At 43.0% G+C, this 25813-nt stretch overlaps 1 protein-coding gene across 4 annotated transcripts in view; it reads right to left on the reverse strand.

Moving 5' to 3' along the window:
- The window catches only part of LOC118402042 (microtubule-associated protein 4-like), an 83404-nt gene that overhangs the window by 35996 nt on the left and 21595 nt on the right, over window positions 1-25813 (reverse strand). For all 4 annotated transcript variants that reach the window (XM_035799881.2, XM_035799879.2, XM_035799880.2 and 1 more), the window contains exons 3-6: window positions 12376-12495; window positions 11631-11723; window positions 11273-11497; window positions 7653-8942 (exon numbers count right to left, since the gene is read on the reverse strand). In XM_035799881.2, the coding sequence (XP_035655774.1) occupies window positions 7653-8942; window positions 11273-11497; window positions 11631-11723; window positions 12376-12495 (1728 nt within the window). The remainder of the gene's footprint in view (window positions 1-7652; window positions 8943-11272; window positions 11498-11630; window positions 11724-12375; window positions 12496-25813) is intronic.

Raw genomic sequence — 25813 nt, forward strand, 5'->3', positions numbered from 1 at the left:
GGACCTATGCCAAATCTTTTTGGTCTCCTGAGGGGGAAAAGGTTTTGTCGTGCCCTCTTCACGACTGTCTTGGTAAGTTTGGACCATGATAGAACTTGAAACTCTCAACCTGTTCCACTACAGCCCTGTCGATGTTAATGGGGGCCTGTTCGGCCCACCTTTTCCTGTAGTCCATGATCAGCTCCATTGTCTTGTTCACATTGAGGGAGAGGTTGTTGTCCTGGCACCACACTGCCAGTTCTCTGACCTCCTCCCTATAGGCTGTCTCATCGTTGTCAGGGATCAGGCCTACCACTGTTGTGTCGTCAGCAAACGTAATGATGGTGTTGGAGTCGTGTTTGGTCACATAGTCGTGGGTAAACAAGAAGTACAGGAGAGACTAAGTACACACCACTGAGGGACCCCAGTGTTGAGGATCAGCGTGGCAGACATTTTGTTGCCTACCCACCTGGGGGAGGCCCGTCAGGAAGTCCAGGATCCAGTTGCAGAGGGAGGTGTTTTGTCCCAGGGTCCTAAGCTTAGTAATGAGCTTTGTGATCATTATGGTGTTGAATGCTGAGCTGTAGTCAATGAACAGCATTCTCACATGGGTGTTCCTTTTGTCCAGGTGGGAAAGGGCAGTGTGGAGTGTGATTGTGTCATCTGTGGATCTGTTGGGGCGGTATGCGAATTGTAGTTGGTCTAGGGGGTCTTGATGTGAGCCATGACCAGCCTTTCAAAGCACTTCATCTTCTTGGCCTTCCTGTGACACCTGGTGTTGGTGCACCCTCTGTAGAGCCTTGCGGTCAGCGGTGGTGGAGTTTCCGTACCAGGCTGTGATGCAGCCCCACAGTATGCTCTCGATGGTGCTCCTGTAGAACACTGTGAGGGCCCTCGGGACAGGCCAAATTTCTTCAGCCTCCTGAGGTTGAAGAATCGTTGTTGTGCCTTCTTCACCACAGTGTCCGTGTGGTTTTACCATTTCAGCTCCTCTGATGTGTACGACGAGGAACTTGAAGTGTTTGACCATCTCCACAGCGACCCTGTTGATGAGAATGGGGGCATGCCCATCCTGATTCCTCCTGAAATCTACAATCAGCTCCTTTGTTTTGCTGACAATGAGGGAGAGGTTGTTTATCTGGCACCACGCCGTCAGAGTGCCTACCTCCTCTCTGTAGGCCGTCTTGTCATTGTTGATAGTCAGGCTAATTACTGGGGACAGCCCGTCAGGAAGTCCAGGACCATTAGCTTTGTGGTGAGCTTAGAGGGTACTATGGTATTGAAGAATGCGCTGTAGTCAATGAACAGCATCCTCACATATGCATGAATTTTGTCCAGGTGGGTGAAGGCAGTGCAGTGTACAGTGCAGTGTGCAGTATAATCTGTTATCATTAAAAGCCCCTGCCACATACGCCTTTGTGTTCGACCCACTGAATTGCGCCTCCACCTCGTGTCGAAGGAAAGCCAAGTCTCAGAAAAACAAAGTATGTTGCAGAATCTGAAAGTAGATGCTCGCTCTGAGATTGTCAAGTTTGTTCACAAACTATTGTACTACGAACACGAGATCTTATTCTCAATCCAAGATCCAAGAACTTGTTTCCACAAGTCAAAAGTGATTACATTGATATTCTCTGGATTGAAGCTTAAAATCAAGTCATCAAGAGAGTCTCTTTCTATTCAGATTATTATAATGACAATTTATCTAGTTATAATATAATGAAATGTTATTCAGTAACTAAAAGTAATGAGTGGCTAAAAGTGTGACTGTGTTCGCCAGTGATGCTTTCTCAAGCAGAATCTTCACAGGTGTGTCGCAACGCTATCAGTCCTGAAATGATTACCATTGAAGCTGTTTTTCCCGAGAGGTGTTGCACAAAATATATTCAAAAGCGATTGGATGATCTTCAACCAGTCAGAAAGCAGAAGCCACAGCACCGCATTTTTAGGAAGTAAAACCACACTGGCCTTCTTTCTAGAGAAAGTTATATTGAGCACCAGGACAGCTAACGTAGCTCCTTACTACTAACTATCTAACTACCTTTTTTTAATTTAAAAATGTTTTATTTAAGCTTTATTTAACCAGGTAGGCAAGTTGAGAACAAGTTCTCATTTACAATTGCGACCAGGCCAAGATAAAACAAAGCAGTTCGACACATACAACAACACAGAGTTACACATGGAGTAAAACAAACATACAGTCAATAATACAGTAGAAAGATAAGTCTATATACAATGTGAGCAAATGAGGTGAGATAAGGGAGGTAAAGGCATTAAAAGGCCATGGTGGCGAGGTAAATACAATATAGCAAGTAAAACACTGGAATTGTAGATTTGCAGTGGAAGAATGTGCAAAGTAGAAATATAAATAATGGGGTGCAAATTAGCAAAATAAATAAATAAATAAATTCAGTAGGGGAAGAGGTAGTTGTTTGGGCTAAATTATAGATGGGCTATGTACAGGTGCAGTAATCTGTGAGCTGCTCTGATAGCTGGTGCTTAAAGCTAGTGAGGGAGATAAGTGTTTCCAGTTTCAGAGATATTTGTAGTTCGTTCCAGTCATTGGCAGCAGAGAACTGGAAGGAACTGGAAGGCAGACAAAGGAGGAATTGGCTTTGGGGGTGACCAGAGAGATATACCTGCTGGAGTGCGTGCTACAGGTGGGTTGCTGCTATGGTGACCAGCGAGCTGAGATAAGGGGGGACTTTACCTTGCAGGGTCTTGTAGATTACCTGGAGGCAGTGGGTTTGGCGATGAGTATGAAGCGAGGGCCAGCCAACGAGAGCGTACAGGTCGCAGTGGTGGATAGTATATGGGGCTTTGCTGACAAAACAGGTGGCACTGTGATAGACTGCATCCAATTTATTGAGTAGGGTATTGGAGGCTATTTTGTAAGTGACATCGCCGAAGTCGAGGCTCGGTAGGATAGTCCGTTTTATGAGGGTATGTTTGGCAGCATGAGTGAAGGATGCTTTGTTGCGAAATAGGAAGCCAATTATAAATTTAACTTTGGATTGGAGAAGTTTGATGTGAGTCTGGAAGGAGAGATTAAATTCTAACCAGACACCTAGGTATTTGTAGTTGTCCACATATTCTAAGTCAGAACTGTCCAGAGTAGTGATGCTGGACGGGCGGGCAGGTGCAGGCAGCGATCGGTTGAAGGGTATGCATTTAGTTTTACTTGTATTTAAGAGCAGTTGGAGGCCACGGAAGGAGAGTTGTATGGCTTGAAGCTCGTCTGGAGGGTTGTTAACACAGTGTCCAAAGAAGGGCCAGAAGTATACAGAATGGTGTCGTCTGAGTAGAGGTGGAACAGAGACTCACCAGCAGCAAGAGCGACATCATGGATGTATACAGAGAAGAGAGTCGGCCCAAGAATTGAACCCTGTGGCATCCCCATAGAGAGTGCCAGAGGCCCGGACAACAGGCCCTTCGATTTGACACACTGAACTCTATCAGAGAAGTAGTTGGTGAACCAGGCGAGGCAATCATTTGAGAAACCAAGGCTATTGAGTCTGCCGATGAGGATGTGGTGTTTGACAGACACGAAATCCTTGGCCAGGTCAATGAATACGGCTGCACAGTATTGTTTCTTATCGATGACGGTTAAGATATCGTTTAGGACCTTGAGCGTGGCTGAGATGCACCCATGACCAACCTTGGCTTGAGCAAAGAGATGCCAACTGAACTGAAGCCATACAGTGGCTGTGAACAGCGGTACTTTGCGTTCATCATCAACTAAACCACCCCCACACCCTTATCAGTGTTGGCAAGTGGATGTTTCTGGTTGTCAGGGATACAGTATTTTCAACCTAAGTGGAGACACTGCTCACGTGTCTTTTTACGCCTGCTACCTTAGGTAGTAGTTCATCAGAGGACAGTGATTGGAACAATGAAATGGTGAGGGTACCAAGCTCATGTCTTCTGCTCCTAGCCAGATGGAATCCATATAGGGAAACAAAATGTAAGCTTGTGAGACTTCTGGATGGTTGTACGAGGTTAGCTTCAACCAGCTAAGCCACATTCAAAGCAACAGCAAGAACTATTGTATAAGCACCAGTCATTTATTGAACCACCAGATGATGGCCTCTTTGGTCAAGTAATACATCATAAAAAATTGCATGGATTTCCGATACTAATCAATATGTAAACAAAACTTAAATAGCACCCATCCTTTTACTTGACTTCAACACATTCGGTCCAGTGTGATGATATGCACTGTGACATACAGAAATGCACTTAAAGCCAGCAGCATGATGATTAAGTATTTACTGAAAGGTAGCTATACCTTAAAAAACAAAAGACTGCTCAGCACTGCCCATCTCAATCAGTACTATAGTGGTGATGCTTTGACAGACTGGGCAGGCTCTTATGGATGGTATCTTTGCCAGGCTGGGCGGTCTGTGATCGGCTGACCAGAAGAATTACTATGCACCAGAGCAGAGCAGAGTAGGGCAGAGATAGGCAGAGCAGAGTAGGGCAGAGTAGAGCAGAGTAGAGTAGAGCAGAGTAGGGTAGAGTATAGCAGAGCAGAGCAGAGTAGGGAAAAGCAGAGCAAGGTAGAGCAGAGTAGGGTAGGGTAGAGTAGAGTAGAGTAGAGTAGAGTTGGGCAGAGTAGAGCAGAGTAGAGCAGAGCAGAGTAGGGAAAAGCAGAGCAGAGTAGAGCAGAGCAGAGCAGAGTAGAGTAGAGTAGAGTAGAGTAGAGTAGAGTAGAGTAGAGTAGGGCAGAGTTGGGCAGAGTAGAGCAGAGTAGAGCAGAGCAGAGCAGAGTAGGGAAAAGCAGAGCAAGGCAGAGTAGAGTAGAGCAGAGTAGAGCAGAGCAGAGTAGGGAAAAGCAGAGCAAGGCAGAGTAGAGTAGAGTAGAGTAGGGCAGAGTAGGGCAGAGTTGGGCAGAGTAGAGCAGAGCAGAGTAGGGAAAAGCAGAGCAAGGCAGAGTAGAGTAGAGTAGAGCAGAGTAGAGTAGAGCAGAGTAGGGTAGGGTAGAGTATAGTAGAGTAGGGCAGAGTTGGGCAGAGTAGAGCAGAGTAGAGTAGGGCAGAGTAGAGTAGGGCAGAGTAGGGCAGAGTTGGGCAGAGTAGAGCAGAGTAGAGTAGAGTAGAGTAGAGTAGAGTAGAGTAGAGTAGAGTAGAGTAGAGTAGAGTAGGGCAGAGTTGGGTAGGGTAGAGTAGAGTAGAGTAGAGTAGAGTAGAGTAGAGTAGGGCAGAGTAGGGCAGAGTAGGGCAGAGTTGGGCAGAGTAGAGCAGAGTAGAGCAGAGTAGAGTAGATTAGGGCAGAGTAGGGCAGAGTAGAGCAGAGTAGAGTAGATTAGGGCAGAGCAGAGCAGTACCAGTTCACAAACCGGTGGTGGCGTGGTGGGATAACCCTGACTGCAGCACCGCACAGCCTCTAAGCCTCTGTCTCCCTCAGCCTTTTTATTTGATTTATTTCACCTTTATTTAACCAGGTAGGTTAGTTGAGAGCAAGTTCTCATTTACAACTGCGACCTGGCCAAGATAAAGCAAAGCAGTGCGACACAAACAACAACACACATGTTAATAAACAAACATACAGTCAATAATACAATCCAAAAAGTTTATATACAGTGTGTGCAAATGAGGAAGGATAATGGAGGTAAAGCAATAAATAGGCCATAGTGGTGAAATAATTACAATATAGCAATTAAACACTGGAATGGTAGATGTGCAGAAGATGAATGTGCAAGTAGAGATACAGGGGTGCAAAGGAGCAAAATAAATCAAATAAATAACAGTATGGGGATGAGGTAGTTGGACGGGCTATTTACAGATGGGCTATGTACAGGTGCAGTGATCTGTGAGCTGCTCTGACAGCTGGTGCCTACTGCACAAACCCAGATCACCGGCTATAAAAAGACAAGGGCTGCATGATTTATGTAACTGCAAAAAAGTCCCAGCCATCAATATTGCATTAGGGAGAGGAGGATGGAGAGGGAGGGAGGGAGGGAGAGAGAGATAGGGGAGATGGAAGAGAGAGAAAGAGAGAGAGAGAGAGGCAGCAAAACAGAGAGGCTGCTCGGGGGAAAGAGGGAGGTATGAAAAACAAAGATGGTGATTGAGGGAGAAAGTTGTGGGATGAGGATACAGAGGGCAGTAGAGGCCAGTCCCTCACTGTACTGTCCCTCCACACACCAACCCGCCTACCCGGTCATCTGTAAATAACCCATTAACAGACTGCTGAATGGGGATGGTTGAGTTGAGTAAGGGAATGTGAGGGGTGCAGACAGACAAGCAGTATGCTAACGACTTCCACCATTTGTCAACCAAAAACACCTGTGTCATCAATGGAGGAGGAACAGCGTCTCTACAACAACCTTACACTGCAGGGTAACAACTTAGGAAAGCAATGTTAACTTAGCTATCAGTCCTTGGAATCTCCAACCGAGAAACCAAAGTAAGAAGAACCAACACAGAACAGTACAGTCTCTGAACTAGGCCAAACTAACGCTCAAAGCAAACTAGCCAGGAAACGTGCCAGCTTTTTCCTGACATGGACAATATCTCAACAACAGTGAGAGGCAAAGTCCAAGAAATCTTGAACAGAACAAAAACCCGTGGCAAACATTTGTACCAAATAAGGAAATAAATAAACACTGAATTCGGCGTCATATTATTCCACTGATGAGAAATCGAAATATTCTCAAAGGCAATAATGGAAATGTGACTCACCTATTTAGCATCATCATCATCATCAGAGCCATCATCAGGAGACGCAGTACATGTGGGTGAGAGAAAAGACAAAATATAGCTGTCAGTCATTTCAGTTTGCCTATTAATCATGCAAACATTTACATGACAACTTGCACATCGAGCAATTTTTATTGTATTTTTGATCTCCAATCAAAAATTGGCTGAAAGTAAAATGTGTATGTGTTTTTAAATGGTCAAATTGCATAACTAAGAATTCCAAAGAGGAACACTGAGATATTCAAAATGGTTCTGAAAGTGAATTCACAAACACAAGTAGAAAGAGAATGTGAAAGAAAAGCAGTTAGTGACTCCTCAGTCAGCTCATGGCTATTTGAGGAATTAAAAGCATAATTTAGTCAGGGAAAAAGCAATCTCTTGAGAGAAAGAGAGAGAATCACACTGTAAACCAACATCCCTTTGATTAGAGAAGAAAGGTTGAATCAATGTCAAAGAGTTAGGGTGTAGAATTACTCATTGCAATTTAGGATAATGGCATTCAGGGGGGAGAAAGCTAGATAATTATATCCCAAGGAGAGTGGAGTCACTCAGGAGTCACACACATAGTAATCTACAGAGACAGTAGAGTAAGTAGTATATGATTACAGTGTTAGAAAGGAGAGGGATATGAGGTAAAACGAGCTGGGCAGTTACACAATCAGGTAGGTAGACAGCCACATAGCAATGAATGTGTTATTATCATGATCATCATCATCATCATCATCATCATCATAACAGCACTACAGAGACTGGCCAGACAGTCCATCAGGATAAAGGGACTCAAGGCCTAGCCAGTAGGGACTCAGACAGATGCAGTCAGAGAATAGAGGTAATTAGTTAGCATGTTACTAACAGTGCTATTAAACACACAATGGCCGAGCAACAGCAGGCCCAGTCCACAGAGAGAGCCATGCACTATAATGTCATCATACACCCCCATACTGATAGATATGTCCCCTCTTCAGTGTCACCAACCTTCCAGCAGGGGGGGCTCTGGCAGCGGTGGCTCCTGGTGCTCTGTGAGTGGCAGTGTAGTGGGGATAAAGGGCGGGGCTGCAGGGTTGAGGCCTGAGCACACTGCAGGGCGGGGACTGTGAGTGTCATGATCAGGCTGGGAGGAGTGGCTAAGCAGTGGAGGAGAAGTGCACTGGAAAGAGGAGGAGGTGGTGGTGTTTGGAGGAAGGCCCTGGGGTGTGGTGGTCTGAGACTGGGCCTGTGGCTGTGAAGCAGGGGTGCTGGCTGAGGGGGTCTGCAGGACAGAGTCTAGAAAAGAGGTCTGTGAGACCTGGGGGCTGAAGCCTGGGGAGCTCTTAGGACCCAGTTGCCTCTGGTCAGTAATAGATGCGTTGGCCTCACGACGACAATGATCAGATGAGTCTTTGTCAGTGAAAGACAGAGCTGCCTCCTCCTTGTTGGGGGGTAGGACATCTTTAGTGGCTACGGGAGGGGGCATTTTGAAGTCATCAATACACATAGGTTCATAATGGAGGGGAGCAGAGGCAGTGTTTTTAACAGGAGCCTCAGCCTCCCACTCCATGTTTACCTTGGCTGGAGAAGGTTGCTCAAACATGTTCAAGTTACTAGTGGAAGTGTCTGTTAAGGCAGGGTCCTTGTTGAGGATGTGACTTGGTTTGGGGTTCTCAGTGAGTGGTGGCGAAGTGGAGGTGTGAGAGGGTTTGGTGTCCTCTATAAAACTGCTAAAGGGGTTAGTCTGGGGGTCGGCTATGAGGGAGGAGATGTTCTCTAGGGTTGAGCTTAACGGACCGGAGGCCATCACCATTGCAGACACCGAGGCTGGGGTGGCATGGGGTGTCGTGGGCTCCTGGGGTGTTGGCCCCCACTCCTCTGGCAGCTTCATCCTGCTCTTATTCTTCCTGCCCCTGACCCTACCCCCTCCCCTCCCTCGGATCTCACACTCCCAGCTCTCCTCCTTGCTCGGGGAGGACAGACTCAGCGGGCAGTCCGAGGCTCCGCTCTCTGTCTCGCCCTCCTCCTCCTTCGAGGAGTCCGGAGCCTCTTCCCTGTCCATGAAGTCATACACCTCCTCTCTGGGCCTCCTTTTCTTCTTCTTCCTCTTCTGCTGCATGCTGCCGCTGTTGACCCCCTCGGTCCCCCTCTCGTCCCCAGAGCCAGTCTCCTGGCCGTGGGGGCTGAGGGGGTCAGAGTTGGGGCTCTCCTCCACTGAATCGCTGGGGGAGAGGCTGAGACCCTCTGAGGCTTGCAGCCCGGACTCACCAACTGCCAAGGGGTTTGGGTTTGTCCAAACTTTTTGATGAGCAGAGAGGAGGAAGGAATGTCACTACCCATAACAAAGAAGACCAAAAACCAATTGCCAATCATCTCCAGAAGAATCTGGGTATATCTTATCTGCTCATAGAAATTCAGACCTACATTTATGAAACTCAACAACTGAGTAGAAAATGATCTTATTAAACTACAAATAAAAATGATTCAATACATCAAATTGTGACTTGAGTTTTGAATTTCTGTAAGCTACATGAAATGGTGCCTGAGGAAGGACCATAGCATCATCAAGGACCCAACACATCCCAGCTACGAGCTGTTCTCTCCTTTACTGTTGGGGAGACGGTATCACAGAATGAGGTCTGATAACAAGAAACAGTTCCTATCTACAAGCCATCGGACTGCTGAATACTTGAACTGGACTGACCAACTGCACTGACTCTTCACACCTTCGCGCACGCACACACGCATGCACACACACATGCACACACGCATGCACACACGCATGCACACACGCACACCACAATTGCTGCTACCACTCTTATTTACTATTGCTAATACTGCACAATTGAAACACTTGCCCCCAATCCCCCCTTTCTCTAATACATGTATAAATATTGTACTATAAATCCTACCTTCCTGTATTATATTTATGCTAAATGTTTATTTTCTACTGAGCCATTTACTTTGTTCGTATTATTATATTTATTATTGTTGTTGCATTGTTGAGAAAGAACCTGCTAGTAAGCATCCTAATAAAACTTAAATAATATTGACACAACCACCACTAGAATTTACTTACGGCTTGGCCAGTAGGTTTATAGAATGTGACTTTTAGGCTTCTGGATTACATGGTAGCCAGAGAGGCAGTTTTTTTGTTTACAATGTTCCAAGATTGCAGCTGATTGGGTGTGATTCTCTCTGGCAGGGCAGGGGAAGAATGGAGATTGTGCTGACACTGAGCAGTGTGGTGTGTGCTGTATACTCGACAGCACATCGCATGAGCAGATGAGCATATGAGTGAATGTGTAAGTAACTGACATACTGCAGAACAACAACAGAGGCAGATCACATGGACAAACACAGATAAACAATGAACCCAGAGGAAGGGGTCATGTGACATGGGGAACCTAGTACAAGCACACTGAAGAGGACAACGTTAGTAGTAGACCATATTAACACAAGAACATCTAAATCATTAAATCATAGAGCATACACACTGAAAAAACATACATGCGGGAACAAACGAAAGATACTATACACATAAAAACATACAGCGCATGTGTTTTTTAAAATATTTTGTGATAAAGACATTCCAGTGGGAAATTGTCTCTCCATCCATGTTCTTCAGTTAATACTGATGGTATAACCCCAATACTTCACATGACAGGGCAGAGAGAAGTTAAAAATAATAATACCCTCCCCACTTTAAACCCAATCGTTAATGATAATGGCTTTCTCTCGAAATTGTGTATCCTTGCCCTCCTCTCTAATTGATTGATGTGCTATTTTTCTCAATGTCCTTTATTGATTATGTTGCCATAAAAAAAACACATTCGTGCAGGTAGCATTATCATCTATGTTTCATGCAATATTAGTATTTAAAAAGCAAAGAGCACATCGTAGTCCAGAGCCTCAGCCTGGCCTCCTGCCAGAAGACACATTACTCCTAGTCTACGTGGTTGCCTCACTCAGAGAGCAGTATCAAAGGTGGGGAAGGAGCTCATGATAAATCTTTTAAGAAAAATCCTCTATTCCAAATATAACTGAGCACTTAAATTAGGCCTCTGGGAGATTATCTAAGGAAATATTTGTAATAAAGAAGGTTAGGTATCTCACCACATAATTATTCTTCCTTCTCAAACAAAATTGATATAAAGTCTCAGAAAGGTCTGAGGTATTGCATAATAAACCAAATATATGGCCGAGGGCTGGAAAGGTCTAGAAGGTTATACCCTGGTTGTCTGAGAGTGAAAAATCATAATTTAAGCCGGAGCAACACGCGATTTGTGCTCCGATGGCCGCCCCACTAAGAAACAACTAATACTGTACCACTATCTGGCTTTTAACTATAAGCTCTGCATTTAGTTTGTAAATAAAAACAGAGGTCTTATACAGTATCAAAAAATGTCCCTTTGGATAAAGATGACTGAAGTCTGGCACTTTGAGGAACCCTCTAGAAAAAGTGACTGTTACAGTTTACCCTGTTCACGGTCAAATCGAAGATCTATCATCATCCAAACGTATTTGATTTCCTAACATTTGATACCATGTTTTAACTGGTGACTGGACCCCTGGACATCCCACCCCAGGCCCCCCATCTAGCTGCTCTGTGTGAGACAACCTCTTACCTGCAGAGTTGTCCTGGGACTGGGTGTTGTGGCCCGGGGCAGAGGGGTATGAGTCGTTGGGCTTAAAGGGGGCCTGGGATTGGGACTGTTTGTGGGGCTCAGAGGCAAACAGAGGAGAAGCTTTCTGAGAGTTGCCCATAGGAGGCATGCCTGTCTGGAATGGAGCCATGCCCCCCATACCTCCTGAACCCATGTTCATATTCATCATCCCTGGCTGGGAGAAACCTGGGAGTGGAATTAAGACACCCAGGTTAATACTATACTTCATGTTATTACTACTCTATTTCGCTATAAGACACAGTGATAAGCACTACATGCTGGTGTTACATAAACACTGTACAGTATTGTTAAGCAGTACCCATGAGAGAATCTGGTATGTTGCTGTCCTTCATTCCTTTGTTCTGGTTCCCCCACTGATCACCAGGTATCCCCATCATACTAGACACTGGACCTTGAGATTAAATAGGGGGAGAGAGAGAAAGAGAGGGGGAGTGAGAGAATATATATTGGGGATATCAGATGTCAGTTACTAATGAGAGATGAGTACACCACAGACAGAAATCAATAGCCAGACTAAAACCACCAAAGGATATTGTAATCACATTCACATAATTCAGTTAACTCTCAGTCAGCCATAAAATATTAATGTCCAGACGGTCTGAGAAGACAAAAACAAGACGACAACAACAGCCTCACTTAAATACAGTCATGTGCTTAACTAGGTGTCCTGCAACACTGTAATGCCCAGTTTATACTGCTAAGAGTGCCCAGGCCGTGCCAGGGATACTTGTCAGTTGTACAACTCGTCAGTTGTACAACTGAATGCATTCAACTGAAATGTATCTTCCACATTTAACCCAACCCCTCTGAATTAAGGGAGCTCTAGGTGCCTAGAAAGCTTACTAGGCTATGCCACAGAGGGATCTTTAGCATCTTATGCTATTGATGATGACCAAATTGAAAAAGCCTAATGGCAGTAAAATATGATAAGATATAGAAACAGTGGAAACCTGTCTTTCCACAAAATGCATTTTCACTGCCTTTTTGACTTATTGAGCATGCATAAACCACTAGAGGGATGGAAACAGGGGAAAGGGACTAACCTGAAAGGTAGTCAGAATTGACGGCAGACTGTTGTCCAGTTGGACAGGGATGCTTTTCTCCCATTGGTTCCTGCCACGGCATCCTCGTCCCCATCTGTCCTCCTGGCATCATACTGGATCCTGCATTGAAGAGAGGCAAAAAAACTGAACATCAAATGTTAGACACAGGACCATATGACCATGTCATGTGACCATGTTAGCCTACAGCACTTAGCTCTGTTGACCCCTGTCTTAAAGTTAGTGACAAATTTGATCATCGTGGTGCTTTGTGTCCTTTGCACCCTGTCCGGAAATTAAAGCGCAAACGTTTCAAACGAAAGTTTCAAACGTTTCAAATGAAAGTTTCAAACGTTTCAAACGAAAGTTTCAAACGTTTCACAGGTATGATGTACTATCTTTGGTGGATACAGTTTCACCAGTATCAACCATAGACAGTAAAAATAGGAATTCCGCCATTTTGCCTGGGTCCAGCTCCTGCTAGAGCAAACTGGTGTAGATTGCCTGTGACGTCCTAGAAGAAAACTAAAAACATCTACTTGGATGTAGAGTCTACTCTCTATGTTAAGATTAACATTTCTCAGTTTCATGATAGTAGTTTAAAATAATGGGAAACGTAAGTTTCTCATTCCTCCACAGTTTGGCTAGGTAACAATACCTGCTGTTGTTTACATCCAACAGTACATTTTTTGCCAGCTAGCTATCTGGTGGTTACAGTTGTGAAGTGACAACAAGCATATCATTACTGGAAACAATTGGTATTGACAAAGTAAATGAAAAATACAGCCAGGCCTACAGTACATACAGCTAGTTAACTCAACCAGTCTGCCTAGCCTGCTTCATTTGTTAGCCAACTACCCTTGTATTGCTAAATTGGTGACTGACCACACTGACAAAGCTTGCCAAGATAATTACCCTCCTGGTCTCAATGTAGGCTACATTGCCCTCCATAATAAGTATTTGAACACACCCGCATAAAAAAAGATCATTTATGATATAAATACCATAGAATTTAGTGTAGTGTTTTTGTGGACTTTAAAGTTAACTATATTATAAATACTGTAGTAAAAGAAAACTGTAGTATATACTATAGCAATTAATGTAATGTTTTTACAGATTGTAGACCACTGTAGTATTTACTGTAGTGTTTTGGGGACTGTACTATACTGTAGTGTTTTTGGGGACTGTACTATACTGTAGTGTTTTTGGGGACTGTACTATACTGTAGTGTTTTGGGGACTGTACTATACTGTAGTGTTTTTGGGGACTGTACTATACTGTCGTGTTTTTGGGGACTGTACTATACTGTAGTGTTTTGGGGGACTGTACTATACTGTAGTGTTTTGGGGGACTGTACTATACTGTAGTGTTTTAGGGGACTGTACTATACTGTTTTGGGGGACTGTACTATACTGTAGTGTTTTGGGGGACTGTACTATACTGTTTTGGGGGACTGTACTATACTGTAGTGTTTTGGGGGACTGTATTATACTGTAGTGTTTTGGGGGACTGTACTACTGTAGTGTTTTTGGGGACTGTACTATACTGTACTATACTGTAGTGTTTTGGGGGACTGTACTGTGTTTTGAGGGACTGTACTATACTGTAGTGTTTTGGGGACTGTACTATACTGTAGTGTTTTTGGGACTGTACTATACTGTAGTGTTTTTTGGGGGACTGTACTATACTGTAGTGTTTTTGGGGGGACTGTACTATACTGTAGTGTTTTGGGGACTGTTTTGTAGGGTACTGTTTTGGGGACTGTATACTGTAGTGTTTTTGGGGACTGTACTATACTGTAGTGTTTTGGGGACTGTACTATACTGTAGTGTTTTGGGGACTGTACTATACTGTAGTGTTTTTGGGGACTGTACTATACTGTAGTGTTTTGGGGGACTGTAGTAGTTTTTGGGGGACTGTACTATACTGTAGTGTTTTTGGGGACTGTACTATACTGTAGTGTTTTTGGGGACTGTACTATACTGTAGTGTTTTGGGGACTGTACTATACTGTAGTGTTTTGGGGACTGTACTATACTGTAGTGTTTTTGGGACTGCACTATACTGTAGTGTTTTTGGGGACTGTACTATACTGTAGTGTTTTGGGGGACTGTACTATACTGTAGTGTTTTTGGGGACTGTACTATACTGTAGTGTTTTTGGGGACTGTACTATACTGTAGTGTTTTGGGGACTGTACTATACTGTAGTGTTTTGGGGGACTGTACTATACTGTTGTTTTTGGGGACTGTACTATACTGTAGTGTTTTTGGGGACTGTACTATACTGTAGTGTTTTGGGGTTTTTGGGGACTGTACTATACTGTAGTGTTTTTGGGGACTGTTTACTGTAGTGTTTTTGGGGACTGTACTATACTGTAGTGTTTTGGGGACTGTACTATACTGTAGTGTTTTTGGGGACTGTACTATACTGTCGTGTTTTTGGGGACTGTACTATACTGTAGTGTTTTGGGGGACTGTACTATACTGTAGTGTTTTGGGGGACTGTACTATACTGTAGTGTTTTGGGGGACTGTACTATACTGTAGTGTTTTGCAGACTGTACTATACTGTAGTGTTTTTGGGGACTGTACTATACTGTAGTGTTTTTGGGGACTGTACTATACTGTAGTGTTTTTGGGGACTGTACTATACTGTAGTGTTTTGGGGGACTGTACTATACTGTAGTGTTTTTGGGGACTGTACTATACTGTAGTGTTTTTGGGACTGTACTATACTGTAGTGTTTTGGGGGACTGTACTATACTGTAGTGTTTTTGGGGACTGTACTATACTGTAGTGTTTTTGGGGACTGTACTATACAGTAGTATTTTTGGGTACTGTACTATACTGTAGTGTTTTGGGGACTGTACTATACTGTAGTGTTTTGGGGGACTGTACTATACTGTAGTGTTTTTGGGGACTGTACTATACTGTAGTGTTTTTGGGGACTGTACTATACTGTAGTGTTTTTGGGGACTGTACTATACTGTAGTGTTTTGGGGGACTGTACTATACTGTAGTGTTTTTGGGGACTGTACTATACTGTAGTGTTTTGGGGACTGTACTATACTGTAGTGTTTTTGCGGACTGTACTATACTGTAGTGTTTTTGGGGACTGTACTATACTGTAGTGTTTTTGGGGACTGTACTATACTGTAGTGTTTTGGGGACTGTACTATACTGTAGTGTTTTTGGGGACTGTACTATACTGTAGTGTTTTGGGGGACTGTACTATACTGTAGTGTTTTTGGGGACTGTACTATACTGTAGTGTTTTGGGGACTGGGGTTTTGGGGACTGTACTATACTGTAGTGTTTTTGGGGACTTTTACTGTAGTGTTTTGGGGACTGTACTATACTGTAGTGTTTTTGGGGACTGTACTATACTGTAGTGTTTTTGGGGACTGTACTATACTGTAGTGTTTTGGGGACTGTACTATACTGTAGTGTTTTTGGGGACTGTACTATACTGTAGTGTTTTTGGGGACTGTACTATATATACTGTAGTGTTTTTGGGGACTGTACTATACTGTAGTGTTTTGGGGGACTGTACTATACTGTAGTGTTTTTGGGGACTGTACTATACTGTAGTGTTTTGGGGGACTGTACTATACTGTAGTGTTTTGGGGGACTGTACTATACTGTAGTGTTTTGGGGGACTGTACTATACAGGGTTTTGGGGGACTGTACTATACTGTAGTGTTTTGGGGACTGTACTATACTGTAGTGTTTTGGGGGACTGTACTATACTGTAGTGTTTTGGGGGACTGTACTATACTGTAGTGTTTTTGGGGACTGTACTATACTGTAGTGTTTTGGGGACTGTACTATACTGTAGTGTTTTTGGGGACTGTACTATACTGTAGTGTTTTTGGGGACTGTACTATACTGTAGTGTTTTTGGGGACTGTACTATACTGTAGTGTTTTGGGGACTGTACTATACTGTAGTGTTTTTGGGGACTGTACTATACTGTAGTGTTTTGGGGGACTGTACTATACTGTAGTGTTTTGGGGGACTGTACTATACTGTAGTGTTTTGGGGGACTGTACTATACTATAGTGTTTTTGCAGACATAACGTTTTTTGTGTTTTATTATCTTCCTTCGCCTTCAGGAAACCTATTGGAGAAATACTTAAATAGCACATTTTCCATAACTTTCAGGTTGGACTGCACAGATAGTTCAGCATTTCTGCTCTTTTCTATAACCTGTAAGGAACACAATATATGATCTATATCTGGCATGTAGGTTTCTCACATGGGTGACACAAATTGTGATATGGGGATGGGAATGGGCAGGGTATATGCAATTAAATACTGTAGTGTTTACTATAGTAAAATAAATGGGTTGAGGATTTGTGGACTGTAGTGTTTTTACGGACATTACTGTAGTATTTACTAGAGTGTTTTTTTGTGGTTAATACTGTAGCATTAGGTATAGTATTCAACATTATGCTACAACATTCTATAGTAAGTACTACACATGATTGATAGATAATACAGTGTGTAGTATAGTATTCTACAGTATTCTACAGTATACTACAGTACTATTGTATTCTATAGTAAACTGTAGTATTTTTTCATGTCGGCAGTAAGATCAAAGTTGTTATTTTAGCTATAGGCTACTCCAGAAATGTTGAGTTTTGGACTCCACCTCCAACACCTGACAAACACATTGAATACAGCCAACCTGGTATAAATTGTCAGTTGATGTCTGGCCTAGACTAGGCTATACTCGAATGCCTCTCAGGGTGCTGTCCCTAAAAACAGCCCTCTCTAGAACATAGCAGAGGGGTGACAGTGACGACAGGGGACAATACAGGACCGTGGGCCGTTACTACGGCTACGCAACCGACCAACCAGATGAGAGTATCTTAGGTTCCGGGTGGCAACCCGTCTGTGTCATAAATTATTTACATCCTCAGCTCAAGCCCAGGGGAACTCACTGTACTCGCTGGTGTTTAGTCCTGTAGGGCTCTGCTGCTTTACCAGCTAGATCCAATCAGTCAGCCCCCCGCATACATTCACACACTCAACCCCGGAGAAATCATTGCACATCAATCTGACCTCTTCAGCTTGAATTGACACAACTTAGCAGGTATTAGAAAAATCCCAAAGTCCCAAAGTCATCCATAACCAGGGTTGCAAAGCTACCGGTAATTTACCAAAGTTACGTGAATCTTCAGTAATTTTGGTATTTAACAGAAAATATATGGCAATCTATCGTAGCTTTGGTAATTTATACTTGAATAAATTGTGAAGATGTATTCATATATCACATACATGTTTTATATGTGTCCATATTGTCCATGAGTTTCTAGTAGATAGGCCATACGATTAAAGAGAAAATAGCCTAATGAATGAACATTTTCTATTAACTCTGCAACTATTGACTTTTCTTTACAACTGCCACCAGTTTGACACCAAAATGTTAACAACAAATACCTGACAGTTAAATAAATAAAAGTATATTTACTACTGAAACCCTCATATTAAACACTAATGGTATTTACTAAGTGGATGGTTTGTATTTAGGTTTTTACAGATTTGTCATAATTTTTTTTACATTTTAAAAGCATTTTATTATTTCATATATTTTACATGTGATAAGGCCACACAGAGGGTGAGAGATAATTACAGTCACCTGTGATAATCTGAAGTACCCAAAGGGTCTTTCGATAGATGACATAAAATCCTTGAAAGATACCAATATTGTGGCCGTTTACTGGTAAAACTTTGAATGTTTCAAGTAATATACCCTTCCTTTGCAACCCTATCCATAATATCAGTGTGTAGGGTCAGATACTGTCCTGAAATGAGACAAAACAAGGAGAAATACACACACTCGTCCTTATGTCAAATATGTGCACAATTTTCATGATAACATAAGCATATTCGAAAGAGTCAGGGAATTAAGATGTAAGTCCCAGTGCATAGGGTTGCTCAGCAACAGCAGCCTCTGGGGACCATCAAGTTGTTGGTCCTCTTGGTACGTTCCATGCAGCACTTCTGCCTCTCCTCAAAACCCTTTAAGTGCCAACACAGTTCAAAAACCACACCCACATCCCCACCGCCCTAGCATCACCCTGGCCGGGCTGGCACAGTGTCTGACCCGACATCAGTCCTGACACGCAAAACATGGCAGAGACTTCCCTGGCATAGGAGCCCAGAGTTTCCTATTCCCCAGAAGATGGCATAGAACCAACTGAACCTGGGCTAACAATAACACACGGGTCTTAGAATACACCAAAACATTTGATCAGACAACTAATACAGTAGACTGCAGCCAGAGCTCAGTCACAGCTAACTATAAATTGTTTAGCTTTACATGAGTTGTAGTCAATGATGTGTATAAACCCTGGGTTGGTGATGCTATGTATTGGGCAATGAGAGGCGTTAAAGCCACCCGTCGGCAATATTGGCACTGCCCAGAAGAAGCAATTCTACCTGCACATGACCATCTGATCATTTATCACTCCAGTGTTAATCTGCTAAATTGTAATTATTCACCTACCTCCTCATGCCTTTTGCACACAATGTATATAGACTTTCTTTTTTTGTACTGTGTTATTGACTTGTCTATTGTTTACTCCATGTGTAAGTTTGTGTTGTTATCTGTTCACACTGCTATGCTTTATCTTGGCCAGGTCGCAGTTGTAAATGAGAACTTGTTCTCAACTAGCCTACCTGGTTAAATAAAGGTGAAATAAAAATAAAATAAAAATCATAGCGCTTTATGGTTTTTGCAACTGCACTTGAAGAAACTTTAAAAGTTCTTGACATGTTCCAGATTGACTCACATTCATGTCTTTCGTTTCTCTTTGCTTATTTGAGCTGTTCTTGACATAATATGGACTTGTTCTTTTACCAAATAGGCTATCTTCTGTATACCACTCCTACCTTGTCACAAAACAACTCATTGGCTTAAATGCATTAAGAATAAAAAATCACAAATTAACAAGGCACACATGTTAATTGAAATGCATTCCAGCTGACTACCCCATGAAGCTGGTTGAGAGAATGCCAAGACCAAGAGTGTGCAAAGCTGTCATCAAGGCAAAGAGTGGCTACTTTGAAGAATCTAAAATCTAAAATATATTTACATATATAACACTTTTTTGGTTACTACATAATTCCATGTGTTATTTCATAGTTTAAAATAATAATAATAGTAATAATAAGTTATTTCAGTTAACCTTTATTTAACTAGGCAAGTCAGATAAGAACAAATTCTTACTTATAGTGAGGGAAAAAAGTATTTGATCCCCTACTGATTTTGTACGTTTGCCCACTGACAAAGAATTGTTCAGTCTATAACATTAATGGTAGGTTCATTTGAACAGTGAGAGACAGAATAACAACAAAAAAATCCAGAAAAACGCATGTCAAAAATGTTAAAAATTGATTTGCATTTTAATGAGGGAAATAAGTATTTGACCCTCTCTCAATCAGAAAGATTTCTGGCTCCCAGGTGTCTTTTATGCAGGTAACGAGCTGAGATTAGGAGCACACTCTTAAAGGGAGTGCTCCTAATCGCAGGTTGTTACCTGTATAAAAGACACCTGTCCACAGAAGCAATCAATCAATCGGATTCCAAAGTCTCCACCATGGCCAAGACCAAAGAGCTCTCCAAGGATGTCAGGGACAAGATTGTAGGCCTACACAAGGCTGGAATGGGCTACAAGACCATCGCCAAGCAGCTTGGTGAGAAGGTGACAACAGTTGGTGCGATTATTCGCAAAAGGAAGAAACACAAAAGAACTGTCAATCTCCCTCGGCCTGGGGCTCCATGCAAGATCTCACCTCGTGGAGTTGCAATGATCATGAGAACGGTGAGAAATCAGCCCAGAACTACACGGGAGGATCTTGTCAAAGGCAGCTGGGACCATAGTCACCAAGAAAACAATTGGTAACACACTAAGCCGTGAAGGACTGAAATCCTGCAGCGCCCGCAAGGTTCCCCTGCTCAAGAAAGCACATATACATGCCCGTCTGAAGTTTGCCAATGAACATCTGAATGATTCAGTGGACAACTGGGTGAAAGTGTTGTGGTCAGATGAGACCAAAATGGAGCTCTTTGGTATCAACTCAACTCGCCGTGTTTGGAGGAGGAGGAATGCTGCCTATGACCCCAAGAACACCATCCCCACTGTCAAACATGGAGGTGGAAACATTAGGCTTTGGGGGTGTTTTTCTGCTAAGGGGACAGGACAACTTCAACGCATCAAAGGGACGATGGACGGGGCCAGGTACCGTCAAATCTTGGGTAAGAACCTCCTTCCCTCAGCCAGGGCATTGAAAATGGGTCGTGGATGGGTGGGTATTCCAGCATGACAATGACCCAAAACACATGGCCAAGGCAACGAAAGAATGGCTGAAGAAGAAGCACATTAAGGTCCTGGAGTGGCCTAGCCAGTCTCCAGACCTTATTCCCATAGAAAATCTGTGGAGGGAGCTGAAGGTTCGAGTTGCCAAACGTCAGCCTCGAAACCTTAATGAATTGGAGAAGATCTGCAAAGAGGAGTGGGACAAAATTCCTTCTGAGATGTGTGCAAACTTGGTGGCCAACTACAAGAAACGTCTGACCTCTGTGATTGCCAACAAGGGTTTTGCCACCAAGTAGTAAGTCATGAGTAAGTCATGTTTTGCAGAGGTGTCAAATACTTATTTCCCTCATTAAAATGCGAATCAATTTATTTAATTTTTGAAATGCGTTTTTCTTGATTTCTTTGTTGTTATTCTGTTTCTCACTGTTGAAATAAACCACCATTAAAATTATAGACTGATCATTTCTTTGTCAGTGGGCAAACGTACAAAATCAGCAGAGGATCAAATACTTTTTTCCCTCACTGTACAATGACAGCCTACCGGGAAACAGTGGGTTAACTGCCTTGTTCAGTGGCAGAACGACACATTTTTACCTTGTCAGCAACCACTAGGCTACCTGCCACCCCTTCACTATTATTCTACAATGCAGAAAATAGTACAAGTAAAGAAAAACCCTGGAAAGTGGGTCCTTGTGTCACAACAATATCTGTTTTTATTTTATCTCCCTGCCTGCAGTTTGGTTTCCCCCACTTTCAGAGATATGCATATTCAAGACAAGTAGCCTGTGGTAAAGGAAAAACCCTGGAATAAGTGTTCAAACCTTTGACTGGTAATGTATATATCCATAAAAATGATGCCAGTTGATTCATGGGGGTGGCAGGGTAGCCTAGTGGTTAGAGCATTGGATTAGTAACCGAAAGGTTGCAATTTCGAATCCCCGAGCTGACAAGGTACAAATATGTCGTTCTGCTCCTGAACAGGCAGTTAACCCACTGTTCCTAGGCCGTCATTGAAAATAAGAAGTTGTTCTTAACTGACTTGCCTAGTAAAATAAAGGTCAAATTTAAAATAAAATAAAAAAGCTTTTCGACTGGTTGAGCTACGCTGCCTGCCTCTGTCTCGTACCAACTCCCGACACGTTCATTACTATGGACAGTTGGAGGTCCAATTTGAATCCTGAAACAATGTTGCAAATGTCAGAGATGGACAGCAAGGTTTATACAAACCTCCGCTATTGAAAACAAAATGTTAGTCTAAAATAATGTGAGATAATGTCTATAAATTGCTTGGCTGAGCTGATGAGACAGCGCAGTCAGATGGAACAAATGAAATAGGCCTTTTGAGGTCACTTTGGGAATAGACACCGGCTGGAATGTGCTTTTAACCAATCAGCATTCAAGATTAGACCCACCCGTTGTATAAAATAGAATAAACGTGGCAAAAACAAATGTAGACATTAATAAATGCATTTCTATAGCTTCCAAAATCTTTTTACACAGGTGGGGGAGTGCCAAGATGGAGGCGTGGTGGCTTCAAAACAGCACCCCCCGTCAGCTCCCCCTCTCAGTATGGACCAGGCTATTTTCAAAATGAATTTAAAGGGACACCTAAATTATGTGTTTGGGGCGTTTTAATTCTCCGGTTTCAGATGTGACATCCCTGAAGGAGCCAACCACCACAGGCTACTTGTCTTGAATATGAATATGCATATCTCTGAAAGTGGGGGAACCCAAACTGCAGGCAGGGAGATAAAATAAAAACAGAAATTGTTGTGACACAAGGACCCAGGAGCAATAATAACAATAAAGGAAGAAAAAAATCCTAAAAGCAGACGCGCCGTGCGGCAGTTAGTGTCCAGACCAGACAGACTGCAGAGTCATGCTGGGTGCAATGGCTCCCTCTGTACTCTGCCGGAGGAGTCACAGTGACCTTCCTTCCCTCTCACTCCTTCAGCACAGCAGCCACTTACGTAAGGACCCCCCTGCAGCTGCAGAATGGAGGTGAATTAAGGGTTTGATGATTTGTGTTTAAAAAGTAAATAAATAAGCCTGTGGTTGTGAGAAGTAAAGTACAAAATACATTGTACTTGACTGAAATGTGTGAGCATGGTAAATGAATGGGGTTTACAAGGATGTAGTTGTGTGTGCGTAGGGAAGGATCACACTCCATGGACGGCTAATGGACCACTGATATGGTATGTGTAAACACACAATGTTTTATTGTCACATACACCAGATAGGCGCAGTAAAATGTCTTGTTTTACAGGGTCAGCCATAGTAGTACGGCACCCCTAGAGCAAATTAGGGTTAAGTGCCTTGCTCAGCTCAGGTATTCGAACCAGCAACCTTTCGATTACTGGCCCAATGCTCTAACAACTAGGATACCTACTGCCCGTTCTGTGACTAATGAGTTAACACCCACATTGAATGCACAAGTAATTAGCAAATACTAGTTGTTATGGTATAGGCTGTAGGTAAATAACACATAGAAATTAGCTTACCTAAGACATTGTTCGAGAACTATTTCTAATTTCTAAGACATTTTTCGGGGGCTATTTCTCATTTCTAAGACATTGTTTGAGGGCTATTTCTCATTTCTAAGACATTGTTCGAGGGCTATTTCTCATTTCTAAGACATTGTTTGAGGGCTATTTCTCATTTCTAAGACATTTTTCGGGGGCTATTTCTCATTTCTAAGACATTGTTCGAGGGCTATTTCTCATTTCTAAGACATTGCTTGAGGGCTATTTCTAAGAGGCCAGAGAGCTGATAAAGTTCATCCTCCTCTATCGCCTGACAGGGAATCAGCCCCAGCGTCAGCCGGTCCCTGTGGGGTTGATATGCACTCAGCTTGTCCAGTACCACGCCAAACCTCTCCAGTACCACACAACCATTTGGCAGGCCTATCCAGCTTCAGCCTCCTCACCACGATAGGCGTCTTTCAGCTGCATAAAAATCTGTTCACCGCTTATGGGATTATTTGTGTAGCTAAAAGAGAAAACAGCATAATTTCCCAGAAAGAAAATATGAATAGTGTACAGTGAGATGAGCTGTTCTGAATTCCCTCCTCTGTACATGTATGGGTTTCTCTCATTTTGGGTTGCTGTTCGACATGATGAGCATCAACAATCCTTTATCTTTACTACAAACAGACGAAGGCGATAGCCACATCAAAGTATCCAATTCTACATGACAATCTCCAAAGTAACCAACCAATGACTTTGGGATTGAAGGACATTGGGGGATGGGAGAAGTGGGCGTGGGGAAGATTCTGTAGGTCAAGGAGAGTTCAGTATAAGATAAGCACTGCATAATAAAAACATGGGTTGAATCTCATGCAATGACAGGAAAAAGGAGCACAGGTGCTGTAAGAGGCTCCACGGCCCGTATACTTCTGAACACTGCAGACAAGATGGAGTAATAGTGCACATCCTGACATGATAGGATGATAGAAGTTAGTATATCAGTCTATTACTGTGTGTATTTTCCACTGACATTTTACATACAAATATATGTTTTCCTACTTCAATGTCAAGGTAGCGTGGCTTCAGTTCAAGGAACAAGGCATGTTGAATTGTCACTCCACAAATCAGACAACCTAAGAATTGTGACGGCATCAAACAGAAGCTAAATCAGTTAGATAAAGTACAGTATTGAACGAACGTGGAGTATTAAACAAGAAGAATAATGTACAGTACGTACACCAAGCTCTCCTTGGGCAAACCTTGATCTACACACTGGTTGTCCAGAGGTCTTGCTCTAAAAGCATCAATCACAACATACAGTACAGAGGAGATGCTGACATCAGCACCCCCCGCACACAGACGGATCTGCACTGCCAACACCGGTGTTGTGTGTACGAGTCTTTTTGATGAGCTCACCCGCACTGTTTCCTTCTGCTATTGACGTTCCAGCTTACTGTAGTCACATGCTCTGCCCTGAGCCCCTATCATGCAGCACACTGCTGGCACTAGTCAACATGCTACACTGTACACAGTGTTCTGCCTGCCCTCCTGAAATAAACCACATGCTGTAGCGTAGCCTAATGATGTTGGTTGATCTTAATTAGACATCATTAAATCAAGCGGTTGTGTGGGGAAAAATGACATCTGTGTCAATCAAGAACATTTTTTCAAATAAAAACATTTTTTATTTGTCACATGCACCGAATACAACAGGTAGACCTTGCCGTGAACTGCTTACTTACAAGCCCTTAACCAACAATGCAGTTCAAGAAATAGAGTTAATCAAATATTTACTAAATATACAAAAAGTAAATCAAATCTAATCAATCAAAAAGTAACACAATACATTTACATAACAATAACGAGGTTGTATACAGCGGGTACCGTTACTGAGTCAAAGTGCGGGGGTACAGGTTAGTCGAGGTAATTTGTAAAGTGACTATGCATAGATAATAAACAGTGAGTAGCAGCAGAGTAAAAACAAAGGGGAGGGGTGTCAATGGTCCGGGTGGCCATTTGATTAGTTGTTCAGCAGTCTTATGGCTTGGGGTTAAAAGCTGTTAAGGAGCCTTTTGGTCCTAGACCTGGCGCTCCGGTACTGCTTGCCGTGCGGTAGCAGAGAGAACAGTCTAAGACTTGGGAGAACAGTATATGACTTCAGATTGACATAAAGGTCATAAAGCCTCAGAGGTCAAAGAATACCTTCTCTAATCCATCCCTAATCTTAATAATTTGTTTTGACTGAATATGCCTGTACATGTTGATAGTTTTTAGAGCAGGATAATTAACATGCAACCGTTGTTGCCAAGATGTCAGAGAAGAAGCCTGGGTGTTAATGGTCTTGGTGTTAATTGACGTTGTTGTTTCCTGACTTGTTCACGGCTGAGTCTGTAATGTTGCTCCAGTCAGGGCTATGCTAACGCTGCCGTCTCCAGGCTGACACTTCTGGAAGTGACAGGACGCGAGGGGAGACAAAGAGAGAGAGGGAGTGAGAGAGAGAGGGAGACAAAGAGAGAGATGGAGTGAGAGAGAGGGAGTGTGGGAGAGATGGACAAAGACTGGGATAGACAGCTAGATGGGAAGAGGGAGAAACAGAGAGAGGGGGAGGCAGAGAGGTAGAGAAAGAGAGTGTCACGACTTCTGCCGAAGTCA

Source organism: Oncorhynchus keta, chromosome 23 (assembly GCF_023373465.1).
Source record: "Oncorhynchus keta strain PuntledgeMale-10-30-2019 chromosome 23, Oket_V2, whole genome shotgun sequence".
Classification (NCBI taxonomy): domain Eukaryota; kingdom Metazoa; phylum Chordata; class Actinopteri; order Salmoniformes; family Salmonidae; genus Oncorhynchus; species Oncorhynchus keta.